Source organism: Perca flavescens, chromosome 3 (assembly GCF_004354835.1).
Source record: "Perca flavescens isolate YP-PL-M2 chromosome 3, PFLA_1.0, whole genome shotgun sequence".
Classification (NCBI taxonomy): Eukaryota; Metazoa; Chordata; class Actinopteri; order Perciformes; family Percidae; genus Perca; species Perca flavescens.
Genome location: NC_041333.1, coordinates 12,657,554 through 12,672,399, shown reverse-complemented (window position 1 = coordinate 12,672,399; position 14,846 = coordinate 12,657,554). Strand labels below are relative to the sequence as shown.

General features: G+C 38.9%; 2 protein-coding genes across 2 annotated transcripts; one reads left to right on the top strand and one right to left on the bottom strand.

The window, feature by feature from the left end:
- Positions 1 to 1,725: 1,725 nt before the first annotated feature.
- Positions 1,726 to 7,935, top strand: hspa8b (heat shock protein family A (Hsp70) member 8b). The gene is made up of 9 exons (XM_028573278.1): positions 1,726 to 1,958; positions 4,218 to 4,427; positions 4,519 to 4,724; positions 4,952 to 5,104; positions 5,428 to 5,983; positions 6,497 to 6,699; positions 6,815 to 7,013; positions 7,120 to 7,352; positions 7,458 to 7,935. Exons 2-9 carry the CDS (start codon positions 4,223 to 4,225, stop codon positions 7,641 to 7,643), a joined length of 1,941 nt encoding a protein of 646 aa, XP_028429079.1. The 5' UTR covers positions 1,726 to 1,958; positions 4,218 to 4,222; the 3' UTR covers positions 7,644 to 7,935.
- A 3,503-nt stretch (positions 7,936 to 11,438) lies between these two features.
- Positions 11,439 to 12,760, bottom strand: lim2.3 (lens intrinsic membrane protein 2.3). Its single transcript, XM_028573611.1, has 4 exons — positions 12,586 to 12,760; positions 11,843 to 11,992; positions 11,612 to 11,746; positions 11,439 to 11,500 (listed from the first exon to the last, which is right to left on the bottom strand). Exons 1-4 carry the CDS (start codon positions 12,758 to 12,760, stop codon positions 11,439 to 11,441), a joined length of 522 nt encoding a protein of 173 aa, XP_028429412.1.
- Positions 12,761 to 14,846: the final 2,086 nt, after the last annotated feature.

Sequence of the window (14,846 nt, the reverse complement as noted above, 5' to 3'; positions counted from 1 at the left end):
AGTGTCCTACTAAAATCACGTTTTAACCTCGCACTTGTTTTCGGTTATCCTTGTTGCACTGACTGCAAATAGTTATACAGTACTTATACTCCCCTTCAGTAGTGGAAGAAGTACTCCATTACAAGCCATGCATCCAAAAGCTTAAAGACGTATTGCTCACAGTAAAGCAGAATGAGCCCTCTCATATAGTGCTATGTTTATGCAGTATTATGGGATTACTATGACTGATTACTATGACTGATTACTACTTTAATCCTGTAGTTGGTTCAGGTGAAGCTAATTTTACTTGATATACTGTTAGGTACTGTGAGATAATGATGCATCACGTTTTATAAAATGATCATATATATATATATGCAAAATCTTAATCTAAGTTACTATAGCTGCCAGATAAATATAGTAGAGTAAAAAAGTACAATACTGTATTTCCTTTGGAAATGTAGTATCAAGTAGCAGAAAATAGAAAAGAATCAAGTGAAGTACCTTAAAATCTTACTTAAGTACAATACTTAATACTTAATGTTACTTTCCACCACTGTTGAGACATGTGCAGTAAACTCAATAATATGCATACATTAGTTATACAGTATTATTGTACTGCCTATACCTTTACTTCACTACATTTGAGAGGTTAATGTACTTTTGAAACTTATAATTACTTTTTTACTTAAAATGAAAACATATGAACTGCTTTTATGATATGATGCAGTACTAACAGTAGAATACAAAGTATCTGAAATTAGCTTCACATTGACAAACTACAACTTAAAAAACCTCTTACATGTATTTATTAGTAATACAAACAGAATCGTAACGTATTCGATAATAACATAACACTGTGAAATGAGCCATTCTGCACAATGAGTACTTTTACTTTTGATACTTTAAGCACCTTAGATACTTTGTATATTAGCAATACTTTAAAAAGTACATTTCTGTTAAAGTATAGTATAAAGTATCATAAAGTGGAAGCACCCAAGTAAAGTACAAAATTGTACTTGAATAACTGTACTTAGTTTAAGCAACATTTTTAATGCAGGACTTTTTAAAGTGTATTTTTTTATGTGCCATTCAATGGTTGAATGTGATTAATTACATTTACTCAAGCATTACATACTAGCACTGGGGACGACAGAAACTACACACTATAGCTTTAAGTACAATCTTGTATCTTATTTCCATTTTATGGTACTTTATACTTCTACTCCACTATATTTTGGAAGCCAATGTTGTACGTATTATTCCACTACAATTACATGACATGACAGCTTTAGTTGCTTTACTTTGCAGATTGGCAGATTATTTATACAAAATATAAATCAATTTACAAAATATGATGTCATATTATAGATTAAGCTACCCAGCTGTAGCCTATATAAAGTAATTAAAATCAGCCTTAATGCATCAATAACTATAATCCAGTGATATATATGATTCTAAAATGGGCCATTTCGCTTAACAAGCACTTTTACTTTTGGTACTTTAAGTATACTTGCATTCTAATGTTCTTTTTCTTTAGAGGTTGAATGCAGGACTTGTATTTAAAACAGAGTGTTTCTACACTGTGATATTGCTACTTTTACTAACAGTAAGTAGGCTCCTTCTTCCACCACTGTAATCAGCCATTGTCAAATAGCCATGCTACAAAGCCAATTGCAAAATCATTCATAATAATCTTGATAGCAGCTGCTGTGTCAACATAGAGGCAGTGATGGAGGCTGATTGGTCAGCATCGCTTCTCCTGGTGTTCTGGAGAGTTCTGAGAGGAAGTGCTGTGGAGGAGGCGCGGCCGCTCACACACACATACCATTCCATGAAATACACACACGCACTGACAGGCAGCAGGAATCAGGGGACCCTTCACAACGAGAGTCGCTCCGGGTGAACCAGCCTGCAGCATTAATAACATTCAGTTTAACGATAAGCCAATTAAACGACCGATTTCGAATTTAACAGAGGTGAGTATTAGCTAGTTGAATACTGCATTATAGTAACTTTTTCTGGTCAGAGACGTTATATTAGCTAGCTAACGTTTTTTTTGCTAACGTTAATTTAATAGCAAATATAATAGGAAATATATACTGACTTGTATTTGGATATTACGTTAACGTTAGTCAAATTCAACTGCACATCTCCTCCATTAACACCAACTCTTATTAATTGATGCTTTAAGATGACTTTTTGTATAGTTATTGTTGTGTATGTATTAAGGGTGACCAATTTAACATTCGAACTAACGTATACGTTAGTTCAGAAAGTGGCTAACAACAGGTATGAATTGGTGCTGCTAACACGCTTGCTTATTTGGTTAGCAAAGTTGCTAATTTGCGTTGAAATGATGCACATCTTCATAAGAGGTTATTTAAAGCCTTTTAAATTGTGTGCACGTTATGAGAAAGCGAAAGGAATGTTCCAGAAAGTTCCCATCCTTCTGTAGCTAATGTGAAAGTGGCACGCCCTCCTGTGCTGGGGCTGCTGTTGATAGCTAAGCTAACGTTAATGATGCAGCACTTCACTTTGCTCTTGCTTAGTGGCTGGCTGTCGCACTTTTTCTTTCATAAACCCCCTAGCCCCTTGTCCCAAAACCAAATGACCTTTTAACAACTATTAACAATATTGGTGAAACTACTGTTGTAACAACAGGAGCCAAGTTTAACTGTGTTAACCTTCTCTGAAACATGAACTTGCATGTTTGTCATTAGTTTCTGTTGTACAAATCAAAAATCAACTTAGATTGTGCACAAACCTACACACAAAAGACACAAGGCTCTGTTGCTGTATTGACTTGGACAACTCAACAGCAAGGTATATTTCCTCTGATTTGAGTGACATTTTGGCTTGATGAGCATTGGTTGTTTTCATTACCAATTGATAAAATAATAATTGATGATTGATGATGGACATAATATTAAAGAATAATCTATATACATTACAAAGGAGTTTAACATGGTCGAACCAAAATTAACAGGATAACATTACAAGATTGCAACAAGGCAAATACTTTGTAAAATCAAACAGATAAAATAACAAGGAAATGAAATAACCAACATAATACAATATTAAAAACCCACATAAGGCGGAAAAGCAGTAAATCCTAACATGGAACCCAAACACAGTTTTAGCATTTTTGCTTGAAAAATGATTGAAGCATTGACACCGTCCCCCCACCCACCCTAGTATGACATCCTTTGCCCAGGATAGCTGTAATGACCTCCCATGTGGCTTAACATTAGGCGTACATTACAGTATATTGATATTATGCTGCTGTAGCAACAGTAAACATTACATAGGGGCTGTTCAAAGAAGTTACTGCTGACTGAGTCATCTTGATAACTTTGTTGTAGAGCAAAACAAGTTTTTTTTTTTTTTTTTTTTTTCATCAGCTCACTTTTTTTTTATATGGTTTTCAGAAAATTATCTAAGTAACTTATAAACTCAGCTCTAGTTCAATTCAAACGGTATTTAATGAGTGTTCTATAACAAAACAGCGAGTCACAAGAAGTAGCCGAAAACCTACACACTCAAATCAGACAAAGTTTAGCATTTTGTTCTTGACACATGACCCAAACAATGAATTCATAATCAAAATAGTGGCTGAATAATTGTCAGTGGATCAACTTAATGATGTTAATGTTCAGTTCAGTGAGGTTATCAGGCTATACAGTAAACCCGCATCTCAGAAAAGGCCCTCTCCTCCCTGTTGTCTGCTGTTGCCATAATAAAGGAAGTTGTTGCCAAGCTGTCAAACGTGGGAGGCTTGTAAACAGGTGCTGCAGACCTTTACTTCACTAAGACAGGTTGTTTCCACTTCTGTTTGAGCTGCTCAGACTCTGAGAATAGCCTCATTACACCATACTAAATGTGCTTCATGGTGCAGTGTTTCCAACAGGGTTAAGAGTCCAGTTTTTAGCTTACAGGTTTGTTTGAGGGGAGGGGGCAAGGTATCAGTACCCGTATCCAAAATCTTTGAACGATACCCAGCCCTACAAATGAGAGAGGGACAAGGAAGGGCTGAGCATATCAATGCGCTGTGCACAGCTCTTTTTTTAAACACACAAAAAAAACAGATAAATCAATATTGTGGCGCGCCGGCCGCAAATAAATCAATGTATGGGAAATACTGTGGTGGCCAGCCACGGTTACTCATCTGTCATGTACCCAGATTTTCACTTCAGTCCCAATGTACGGTTAACAGCTGATGATGTTTATATTCTCAGGAACCATGTCCAAGGGACCAGCAGTCGGCATTGACCTGGGCACTACCTACTCCTGTGTAGGAGTGTTTCAGCACGGCAAAGTTGAGATCATTGCCAATGACCAGGGAAACAGGACCACACCCAGTTATGTTGCCTTCACTGACACGGAGAGGCTGATTGGGGATGCAGCCAAGAATCAGGTGGCCCTGAACCCCAACAACACAGTATTCGGTATGACATTTTTTTTTTTTACTAAACAAGTATGATTAGTTCACTTTTAATGCTTCTGCTTATTTTATTTTATTTTTTTATTGTCCCTCAGATGCAAAGCGTCTCATTGGACGTCGGTTTGATGACAGCGTTGTCCAGTCAGACATGAAACACTGGCCATTTATAGTCATTAATGATGCTACACGCCCCAAAGTACAAGTGGAGTACAAGGGCGAGACCAAAACCTTCTACCCAGAGGAGATCTCCTCCATGGTGTTAATTAAAATGAAGGAGATCGCAGAGGCATACCTTGGGAAGGTAAGCCTGTGTGTAGCGTTTTACTAAATTCACTGCTATGTCCCTTGCAAAACATGGATTCTTTAAAACCGAACCCTGCAGTATTTGGTTCACAATTATATTGTTGTTAAAGATATAAGATCGGGATCTAAGCGCTCTAGTTTTGATAAAAGCTTCACTTTTTTTGTTGAGAATGTCATTTATGTGTCTTTATCTGCTGCAACTTGTAACCATTTGTTTTCTTGCAGACTGTAACAAACGCAGTAGTGACTGTGCCTGCCTACTTCAATGACTCTCAGCGCCAGGCCACCAAAGATGCAGGGACCATTTCTGGGCTTAATGTCCTTCGTATCATCAACGAGCCGACCGCTGCTGCTATTGCTTATGGCCTGGACAAAAAGGTCAAATAATCCTTAGGCTACAGCTTTCTATAAAATGTAGTGCATTGTGGGAAATTGCATGTTAATGACCACACTGACAATTACTTTCTGGCCTGTCTTTTGAAGGACTATTACTTTTTCTTTTATTTATTTTTTTAAGTTTTTTGTTTTTGACAGTTTTATGTGTACTTTTGGAGTCCAACATGTGATATTTAAATGTACCAAAGTAATGTAGACTTTGAATGTTAGGTTTTTAAAGAAAAAGTCCCCAAAGTACTTGCTGAAGGTGGATGTATCCAATACTGCACTACTACAAATTACAATAAAATCATTTCAAACTACAGGTTGGAGCTGAGAGAAACGTGCTCATCTTTGACCTGGGCGGCGGCACGTTTGACGTCTCCATCTTGACTATTGAGGATGGCATCTTTGAGGTGAAGTCCACAGCAGGCGACACACACTTGGGCGGAGAAGACTTTGATAACCGAATGGTCAACCACTTCATCTCCGAATTTAAACGCAAGTACAAGAAAGACATCGGCGACAACAAGAGGGCAGTGCGGCGTCTGCGTACGGCGTGCGAGAGGGCCAAGCGCACTTTGTCATCCAGCACTCAGGCCAGCATTGAAATCGACTCTCTGTACGAGGGAGTTGATTTCTACACCTCGATCACCAGGGCCCGGTTTGAGGAGCTGAACGCAGACCTGTTCCGAGGAACCCTGGAGCCCGTGGAAAAGGCTCTCCGTGACGCCAAGATGGACAAGGCTCAAATCCATGACATTGTCTTGGTGGGAGGTTCGACTCGTATTCCCAAGATCCAGAAGCTGCTGCAGGACCTTTTCAACGGGAAGGAGCTCAACAAGAGCATTAACCCTGACGAAGCAGTGGCCTATGGTGCAGGTATAACCCCTTTATGTCCATAAATATAGCAGTAACTATGGGTGAAAAATAAAAATAAGACGATTTCTTTTTTATTAGTTTCTTTTCCCTAGAATATATATATATATATATATATATTTTACCAATGATTCACCTAAATATTTTCTATTTATAAAGTACTGCTGGCGACAATTGCATCAGCTAAACAGACCGAAAGCAGAAAAATGCAAAAAATAAATGTTACATACTTCTTTACAAATGAAAAACTGTATGTCAGACTGACTGATTCTTTTGCGAAAACAATTAGTTTTTAGAAATGTCTCATGTTATATTGTATACACATAGATCATGTATTATTCAACTTTTGTTTTTTGTTTAAAGAAGGAAAAGAAAATCACAATTGTCAATACTATCGAATCGCAATATATCAGCCCTAGCAGTAACACATAGTAAAAAAAAATCTTGAGAGACAGAGATTGAATGAGAACATTAGCTACCAACGTAAACCTCCAAATCCACCCATTTGATGTGCAGCTGTGCAGGCAGCCATCCTGTCGGGCGACAAATCAGAGAATGTGCAGGACCTGCTGCTGCTGGATGTGACCCCCTTGTCTCTGGGCATCGAGACTGCCGGGGGAGTCATGACTGTTCTCATCAAGAGGAACACCACGATCCCCACAAAGCAGACGCAGACTTTTACCACCTATTCGGACAACCAGCCCGGTGTGCTCATTCAGGTATGACCATCATATTTAGCAGGGGGGGAAAAAAAAAACACATTATTATAGAGAATTGTCTTTTTAATTTCAAATACATCTTATTGATTGGTTGACCTGAGGTTTATATCCGCAGGTGTTTGAGGGCGAAAGGGCCATGACCAAAGACAACAACCTTTTGGGGAAATTTGAGCTGACTGGAATCCCCCCGGCACCCCGAGGGGTTCCCCAGATTGAGGTGACCTTTGATATCGACGCCAACGGCATCATGAACGTGTCGGCGGTCGACAAGAGCACCGGGAAGGAGAACAAGATCACGATCACCAACGACAAAGGTAACCTGAAGAACTAGGTGTTTTAACGCTGCATCTTTGTTGTGAAATTTGACGTGCCACAGTCAGCCTCAGTGTTCATTGGTTGTTTTGAAATAACACCGTCTAGGTCGCTTGAGCAAGGAGGACATTGAGCGTATGGTCCAGGAAGCGGAGAAGTACAAGTCTGAGGATGACGTGCAGAGAGAGAAGGTGTCTGCCAAGAACAGTCTAGAGTCTTACGCCTTCAACATGAAGTCCACCGTGGAGGACGAGAAACTGAAAGACAAGATCAGCGACGAGGACAAACGGAAGATTGTGGACAAGTGTAACGAGGTCATCAGCTGGCTGGATAGAAACCAGGTATGAATTAGCAGAAGCTGGTGGTTACCGTCATAGGTGTTAAAATAAACGTTGGGCTGGAGTCAGATTGATAATTAATTCCTCCTCTTTCCCTCTTTTCATCAGTCTGCAGAAAAAGACGAGTTTGAGCATCAGCAGAAGGAGTTGGAGAAGGTGTGTAACCCCGTCATGACCAAGCTGTACCAGAATGCAGGGGGCATGCCGGGGGGGATGCCGGGCGGCTTCCCTGGAGCCGGCGATGTTCCTGGAGGAGGAGCGTCCTCCGGTCCCACCATTGAGGAGGTCGACTAAACTTGTGGTTTAAGCAAACTTGCATGAGCTTGTTCTTTTTTTCCTGTTTTGAGGTTGGTGTGAAAGGTGATCACCGTCATAATATCTCAGTTACTCCGAGAAACATTAACCACGTCTCTTTTGGGATTGTTTTCATCATTTTTGTGGGCCAGGCTTTAAGACAACTTCTCAAGCGACTTGTGTTGTCTAGTTAAACCAGTTAATGTTCGTATTACCACAGTGTGTTCCTTTCTGAGTTGGTTATGTGTACTTTGCAAAATGAGACTAAATAAAAGTTATTTTTGAACTTGGACTCATTGCTCCTCTATTTCGTCACCTTAATTATATAAAGATTTTAGGTCTTACAGTCAGAGGTGGGCCAGCAAGGCCTTCTCTGCTGGCCATGAGATTGTCAGAATCAGAAAATTTATATTTTTATAATATACATACTATATAAAACCCTTATATTAATTTCATATATATATATATATATACACTGTATATATTACAAAGTCCATTCCTATGAGTCATTGTTACTCTCCCTCAGTTGTGTGTATAGACAGTTATGGTTGTGTGGCTTCCAGTGCATTTCAAAAATTAGAGCTTTTATCCAGTCAAATTTCCTGTGCTAACCCAATTTCCTCTGTGCCGTCTCCAGGTGAAAAATCTACTCTGAGGCCTTCAGAATTTCCACTGAATCTCTATGCTGTTCAAGCAAATAGGGACAATGTTGTTGATTGTCATATTCCCTTTTTCACAGCAGACATTTTGACTTGTCATAGGAAAAGCACAGCTGAAATTGATAACCTTAACGATGGCTCAATTCCATCCAGTGTCCCAGTAAGCTATTTCAGTGAGTCAGCATGCACAATACCAGGGTCTCAACTAAGTGGAATGCAGCCATCAGTAATGGTTTTGAATACACCTGCGCTTCTCCTACTATGACACGTCAACATGTCTGTCAGGTTGGGCCCATTGACATATAAGGTTGGGCCCAAGCCCAGCCATCCATGCCAGCCACCTACGTCAGCATTTGTCGGACCAGTTGGTATACGGTGGCCGAGAAGCAAAACTAGCTAGCATCACATAACCGTAGAAGTAACGTTAGTTCAAGTTTGTTTCGGGTTTAAGATGTAAAGTTTTAAGACTATTTTTTGGGGCTTTTCCCTTAATATTGAAAGTGGATAGACATGAAAGTGGAGAGAGATGGGGGATGACACACAGCAAAGGGCAGCAGGTCGGACTGCAGGACTCAGCCAACATGGGGGGAAGACTCTTACTGGGCGAGCTGGAGGCCGCCCCCTGGGTTTAAGATGTAAAGTTAATGAAAGAAAGGAGGAGGTACTTCTTCATCAAATGATGAGCAACTTTTGGTAAGTTGGTTTTCTGCATTTTAGTAAACTGTTTTAACTAGCTATTACTGCTTGCTTTAGATAGTTGCTGCTGGTGTTGAAGATTGGAGCAGTGCCAGTGGCCGCTGTTCCTTTGTGTGTGCGTGGTGTTTGTGGGGAAGCCTGTTGATCTGATTATGTTATTGATTGTTTTGTGGTCGCTGTTGTTAAGTATTCTCTAAAAGACGTGTTCGTTCTGATTTCTGGAGGAGGAAGGAGAGGCTGTGGTCGAATTGAAAGTTAAGCAAAAGGTTTAATGAAACTGCATGAAAACGACGAGACAAAACACAATCAACATAAAACACAAAACACTGCAGCTGACAGTGGACTGATCTCATGCATCTCCTTGCGGAGTCACAGAAGAACAGTCATGTGACATGACAAACAATTACAATGTAAACAGCGGAATCCATCTGCTTCCCTTGCGGGTCACAGATTGAAGTGCCGACATCACATCAGTTCCCGAATTATATTCCTGTGGAATTGTGGGTCTCTGATTAAAGACACACCTCTGATTTTAGGTTTACCCCAGGTCACAGACAAAGGTCGTTTCACATGGTAGTGCCGATTCTGTCTAATCACGCCTGGCCCTGCAGGGAGTGGCTCCCCAAAACCAGAAACAATAGTTACCTTTCCTGTGGGGACAATGAGTCTTCTTCATATGCTAAATGTCAGACATGACCTGATTAATTCTTTAGAAGCTAGGTTTTAGGTGAGACACTCAAATGCTGTATTAGTGTACTTGATTAAATTTAGCTGCAGGCCCCATTAAACATTGTTTTCAAAACATAAGCCGGGTTTTGACTTTTTAACTTCAACGCTGTCTGAGGAAATGTGACCGGTTGTTGTGGATTTCAGGGTTCGTACACCTTTTCCAAGGTTACATTCAAGCACTTTCAAGGTCCATTTTAAAGCTTTTTCCAGCACCTTACACCACCGTAAAATATATACCAATACATAGTCAAAATTATTATTTAGTGTTTTTGTCACATTAAAAGACATAATGCTCTAAACAGACAAAATTGTGTTTCGTAATAGCAGAATCAGATATTTAAGCAAAACACAAGTTTTATTTTTCAAAATGTAGACTTTACTTGCTATCTAACCTGCCTGAGTCAATGTAAAAACAATTACCCCAAACAAAATCACTCGACAGGTTCACTTCACTAACCCTGAATTATCACCTTCTCTTCGTAGTTCCTAACGTAACATACAGTAAGACAGCTATGAAGAGGAGCACTGAGTGGGAGGATGTGAGCCAAATGACATGCAGCTGGGTCATTCTGGGTCAAAATCCAGGAAAACAGTTGGTGCACTCTCTTAGATTTTGATCAAAGTTTATGCTACCCTTAATTTAAGTCTTTTCACACTTTCTTTCCAAATCTACGACATGCAGTACAAACTTGTAATGGTTCATGCATATTGACATGTTTTTCTTCCACCCTACAAAGTTTGGGCTGCCTAATGAAGAAATGTCCAAATATTGCTTCCCAGATAATGTGATTTTTCAGGTTGTTAAACTGAAGTAATTTCGAGGGCTAAAATATGAAGACATAGGATTTGAACAGAAATATTTTACAGGCCTTGGTTTTGGAACACATTCTTGATATATATATATATATATATATATATATATATATATATATATATATATATATATATATATATATATATATATATATATATATATACAAGGTTTGAACAAAATCTGAGACAGTGCAACAACAACCTGTAATTCCATTTTAAAATATGGCTATATTTTTGAAGACACACCACTCTTTGTAATTATTAAAATATTAAATGTTTTTGGCAAAAAATATTCCCCAAAATTATATTATGCTTATTTTTGAAAGGTGTGTGCTGTAGTACAACCAGCAGGAGGCCTTCTGTGTGCAGAGTAGTTTTGGAGACATGACTCGAGACAAACTCAGGTTATGGCGAATACTCTACTACTTCAAACTAAAATGATTAGATCCGTCACAGACAAGATCTCCTCTAATAGAAGATGTTTATCACTCTAAAAACGCATGTCATTATGTTGCAGGTTTTAAATTGGCAAACAAATTTGCTAACCCATGAACAAGGAGCTGCAACAGCTCCAATACTGGTGCCATAACTAACATTGTGTACCTCTCCTTCTATACTGTATTTTATTTAAGTTTTATTCATTTAGAGAGACAATATAGACAACAAATGCCTTCTTTTTTTTCTCATTTATTTAGCTTATTCGTGAATATTCAGGTTAACAGAAAGTAGTTGAAAAGTTCATAGGGGCATTGGTTCCTCTTGGTGTGTGTGTGTGTGTGTGTGTGTGTGTGTGTGTGTGTGTGTGTGTGTGTGTGTGTGTGTGTGTGTGTGTGTGTGTGTGTGTGTGTGTGTGTGTGTGTGTGTGTGTGTGTGTGTGTGTGTGTGCGCTTTTGGCAGGTCAGCGTGAGTTAGAGTTTCTTGGGCATTCGTGCATCCGATAGGCACACATGTAGAAGATACCTAGAAGAGAACAATCACATTATCGAGAACAGAATTAAAACCTGAGAACGATGCACATCTATGTGTGTTTTTTGTTTTTTTTTAAATTAGTTCATCTGTTGGGGTGCATACCTGAGAAGAATGTGAGCACCACTGCCACCCAGCCCATTATATAGGACCAGGAGAATCGCCAGCTGCCATAGCGTTTACCATAGTAGTTCACTGTCACTCCTGTGTAGACAGCCATGGCCAGCAACACAAAGAAGCCTGCACAAGAGATAACAATCATCAGGTGTAACTGAAAAAGGTCTTTACTACATCACAGAGGCTTGCATGTACAGTAGCTGTGGCAGACGAGCTTACAGGAGATAAAGAACAGGATGCCGGCTGCAAATGTCTTGTCAAACCCGTCAAAGGAGGAGTAGTGGATGAAGGCCATGACACCAATCACGATGCCGATGAAACAAGCCAGCAGGGAAAGAATCATGAAGGCCCGGGTGGCATCCCAGTACGCTGTGGGTGGGAGGAGAGAAGATAAAGCTAGGGACCTGAGAAACCAGACTTAAACGTATGTCCAGTAATAAAGGGAAGAATTCAGAATGTGTTTTTCTATTCTATACACACATCTCATGTCATTTTTACATTTTCACAGTTATTCAAGCTTTTCATCATCTACAGGAGACAGATCTAGCTTGCCATCTAGTGTTTGGGAATGGATTTGCACCCAATTTGATGCATTAAAGCTATGATAGATAACTGAAAACAATGTATTTTAACCTAAAATATGTACTATAATATAACTCACAATGTAAACTCACAACATAACGTATATATAATTCTATGTAGAAATCTCTTAAAAAAGCACCTACACAAAAATAATCTTTTTTTTTTTTTAAGATTAATTGAAAATATTTAAATGACAGTAACTTCTTTGCATTTGAATCACAGCCATATTTTCCCAAACATCCTGACAAAGCCCCAAAGGGAAGTAACCCTAGTGTTGATCAGGGTAAGTGTGGAGTTCCCAGACAGATTGTCAGCACACTAATAAATGTAAATGAGGATGTACATGCACGTGCACATGGAAGACACCCAGCCAGTCTTACCAATGCTGTCTGTGTGTGTCATGCATTTCCCAGGCACACAGTACCGCCACAGGCCCTGGTGCATGTAATTGCTGGAGTGACGGTACTGCATCCAGTAGTCAGTTGCCGTAGAGACAATGAGTAGTATGTTCCCGATTCCGGCACAGAACAAGCCACCTCCCATGAAGCTGTACATCCTGCCAAAAAAAGCACTGACTGACACACAGAGAGAAAACGGAGGAGGTCAGGGCCTCGTCAAACATCTGGCCCCTGCTTTACCAATTAGAGCAGGCACTTCCTGTTACAGAGCATGGGCATACACTGAATATGAATAAAACAATAGCTAAATACATTCAGCAGGATGCCACAAATGTTATACTGGAGCTTGACATATCTGATTATAGAAAACCGTATTCATTAGGCAATGAAATTGAGGGAATTTACATGTTGGACAAGCAACCAGCTCAGTCAGACAAGTTATTAACCTGCCAGACAGAGGTGGGTCCATTTTTAAAAACCTTTTACAAACCCACACAAGTGTATTTTAAATTCTAATTAAGACCACCAGGTTTACCAAACATGTAACGCTGAACTATGGGGGAAAAGTGTTTTAAAATGATGCAAAACAGATCTGGAAGTATTGTTTTATTTGATTCAATGCCGCATCCATAAAAACATGGTGTCTTGCATTTTTAAAAGTGGAACTTCCTCCCAATTTATGTTAGGAATATTTAGAGTTCCACTACCAACTGTAGGGTAGGAATGACTAAGAGGACCTTTTATCTATTTAAAATACAAAATATACACAATTTCACACATTATGTTTTGATATTAATGACCTACCTTTATCTTTCTCCCCTCAGAAAAAGTCAGAGATTCCAATATTTCGGGTTGTCAAAGCACAGAGGAGCCCAATATTGCGCAGTACGGGCAGGAAAGTTTTGTTTGTGCGTAGGAAACCAAGCGAACAAACGGGCTGATGGAACAATGGAGCATGCTGAGCCGCAACCAATCACAGAGGATGAGTTTTGTGTTTTAGGGAATCTGCTGAAAATACAAAACTGATAAAGCGCTGCGCACATCTCCGTAATACTGATGACACAAGGCTTTTAATTCAAAATGCTGCACGACCACACACAGTAAATTCATGGCCTCCAATAGGCTTACCCATAGCCATTGCTGGAAAAGTAAATTTAACAGAGATTATTTAAAAAAAATATATAATATTCCCCAAAATTATGCATGTGCCTATTTTTAAAGACACACCACTCTTTTTAATTATTAAAATATTACATGTTTTTTAAAAAATATTCCCCAAAATTATATTATGCTTATTTTTGAAAGGTGTGTGCTGTAGTACAACCAGCAGGAGGCCTTCTGTGTGCAGAGTAGTTTTAGAGACATGACTCGAGACAAACTCAGGTTATGGCGAATACTCTACTACTTCAAACTAAAATGATTAGATCCGTCACAGACAAGATCTCCTCTAATAGAAGATGTTTATCACTCTAAAAACGCATGTCATTATGTTGCAGGTTTTAAATTGGCAAACAAATTTGCTAACCCATGAACAAGGAGCTGCAACAGCTCCAATACTGGTGCCATAGCTAACATTGTGTACCTCTCCTTCTATACTGTATTTTATTTAAGTTTTATTCATTTAGAGAGACAATATAGACAACAAATGCCTTCTTTTTTTTCTCAGATGACCTTTTATCTATTTAAAATACAAAATATACACAATTTCACACATTATGTTTTGATATTAATGACCTACCTTTATCTTTCTCCCCTCAGAAAAAATCAGAGATTCCAATATTTCGGGTTGTCAAAGCACAGAGGAGCCCAATATTGCGCAGTACGGGCAGGAAAGTGGTAAAAATGTAAAAACTCATTTTGAATTGTGTTTTAGTTGATGTGTTTTGGGTAAATCCTTCTGTCTAGTATGCTGATCGAAATGCAACATTATTTTCAGTAAATATCAGGTCATTTCTGCCTTTTTAAATACAAATCTCTGTACCCGCTTGTGTACAAATAATTATAATTTATGTTGTGCAATGTGCTCATTTACATAAAATCAATCTTATTTTTTTTTTTTTTTTCAGGCATATGGTATAAATGATGAAGATACTACAGTGACTGAAGGTTAATTCATTGTTACATTTAGTCTCGTATTTTCATTTAGTTCCTGTCATTTAGCTGGCACACAGCAAGCCCAGTGCAATTTATTTAATTACAGATGGGAAAACTGCTCAGACATTTATCAAATGAAACTCCTGTAA

Bases quoted from the DNA above. Each gene is read 5' to 3' on its own strand.
- hspa8b (XM_028573278.1), top strand. From the start codon at position 4,223: ATGTCCAAGGGACCAGCAGTCGGCATTGACCTGGGCACTACCTACTCC. The intron at 7,014-7,119 runs GTAACCTGAAGA...AACACCGTCTAG, and splicing joins CACGATCACCAACGACAAAG to GTCGCTTGAGCAAGGAGGAC. The intron at 7,353-7,457 runs GTATGAATTAGC...TCTTTTCATCAG, and splicing joins GCTGGCTGGATAGAAACCAG to TCTGCAGAAAAAGACGAGTT.
- lim2.3 (XM_028573611.1), bottom strand. From the start codon at position 12,760: ATGTACAGCTTCATGGGAGGTGGCTTGTTCTGTGCCGGAATCGGGAAC. The intron at 11,993-12,585 runs GTAAGACTGGCT...TCCCACCCACAG, and splicing joins GACACACACAGACAGCATTG to CGTACTGGGATGCCACCCGG. The intron at 11,501-11,611 runs GTATGCACCCCA...GTTCTCTTCTAG, and splicing joins GGTGCTCACATTCTTCTCAG to GTATCTTCTACATGTGTGCC.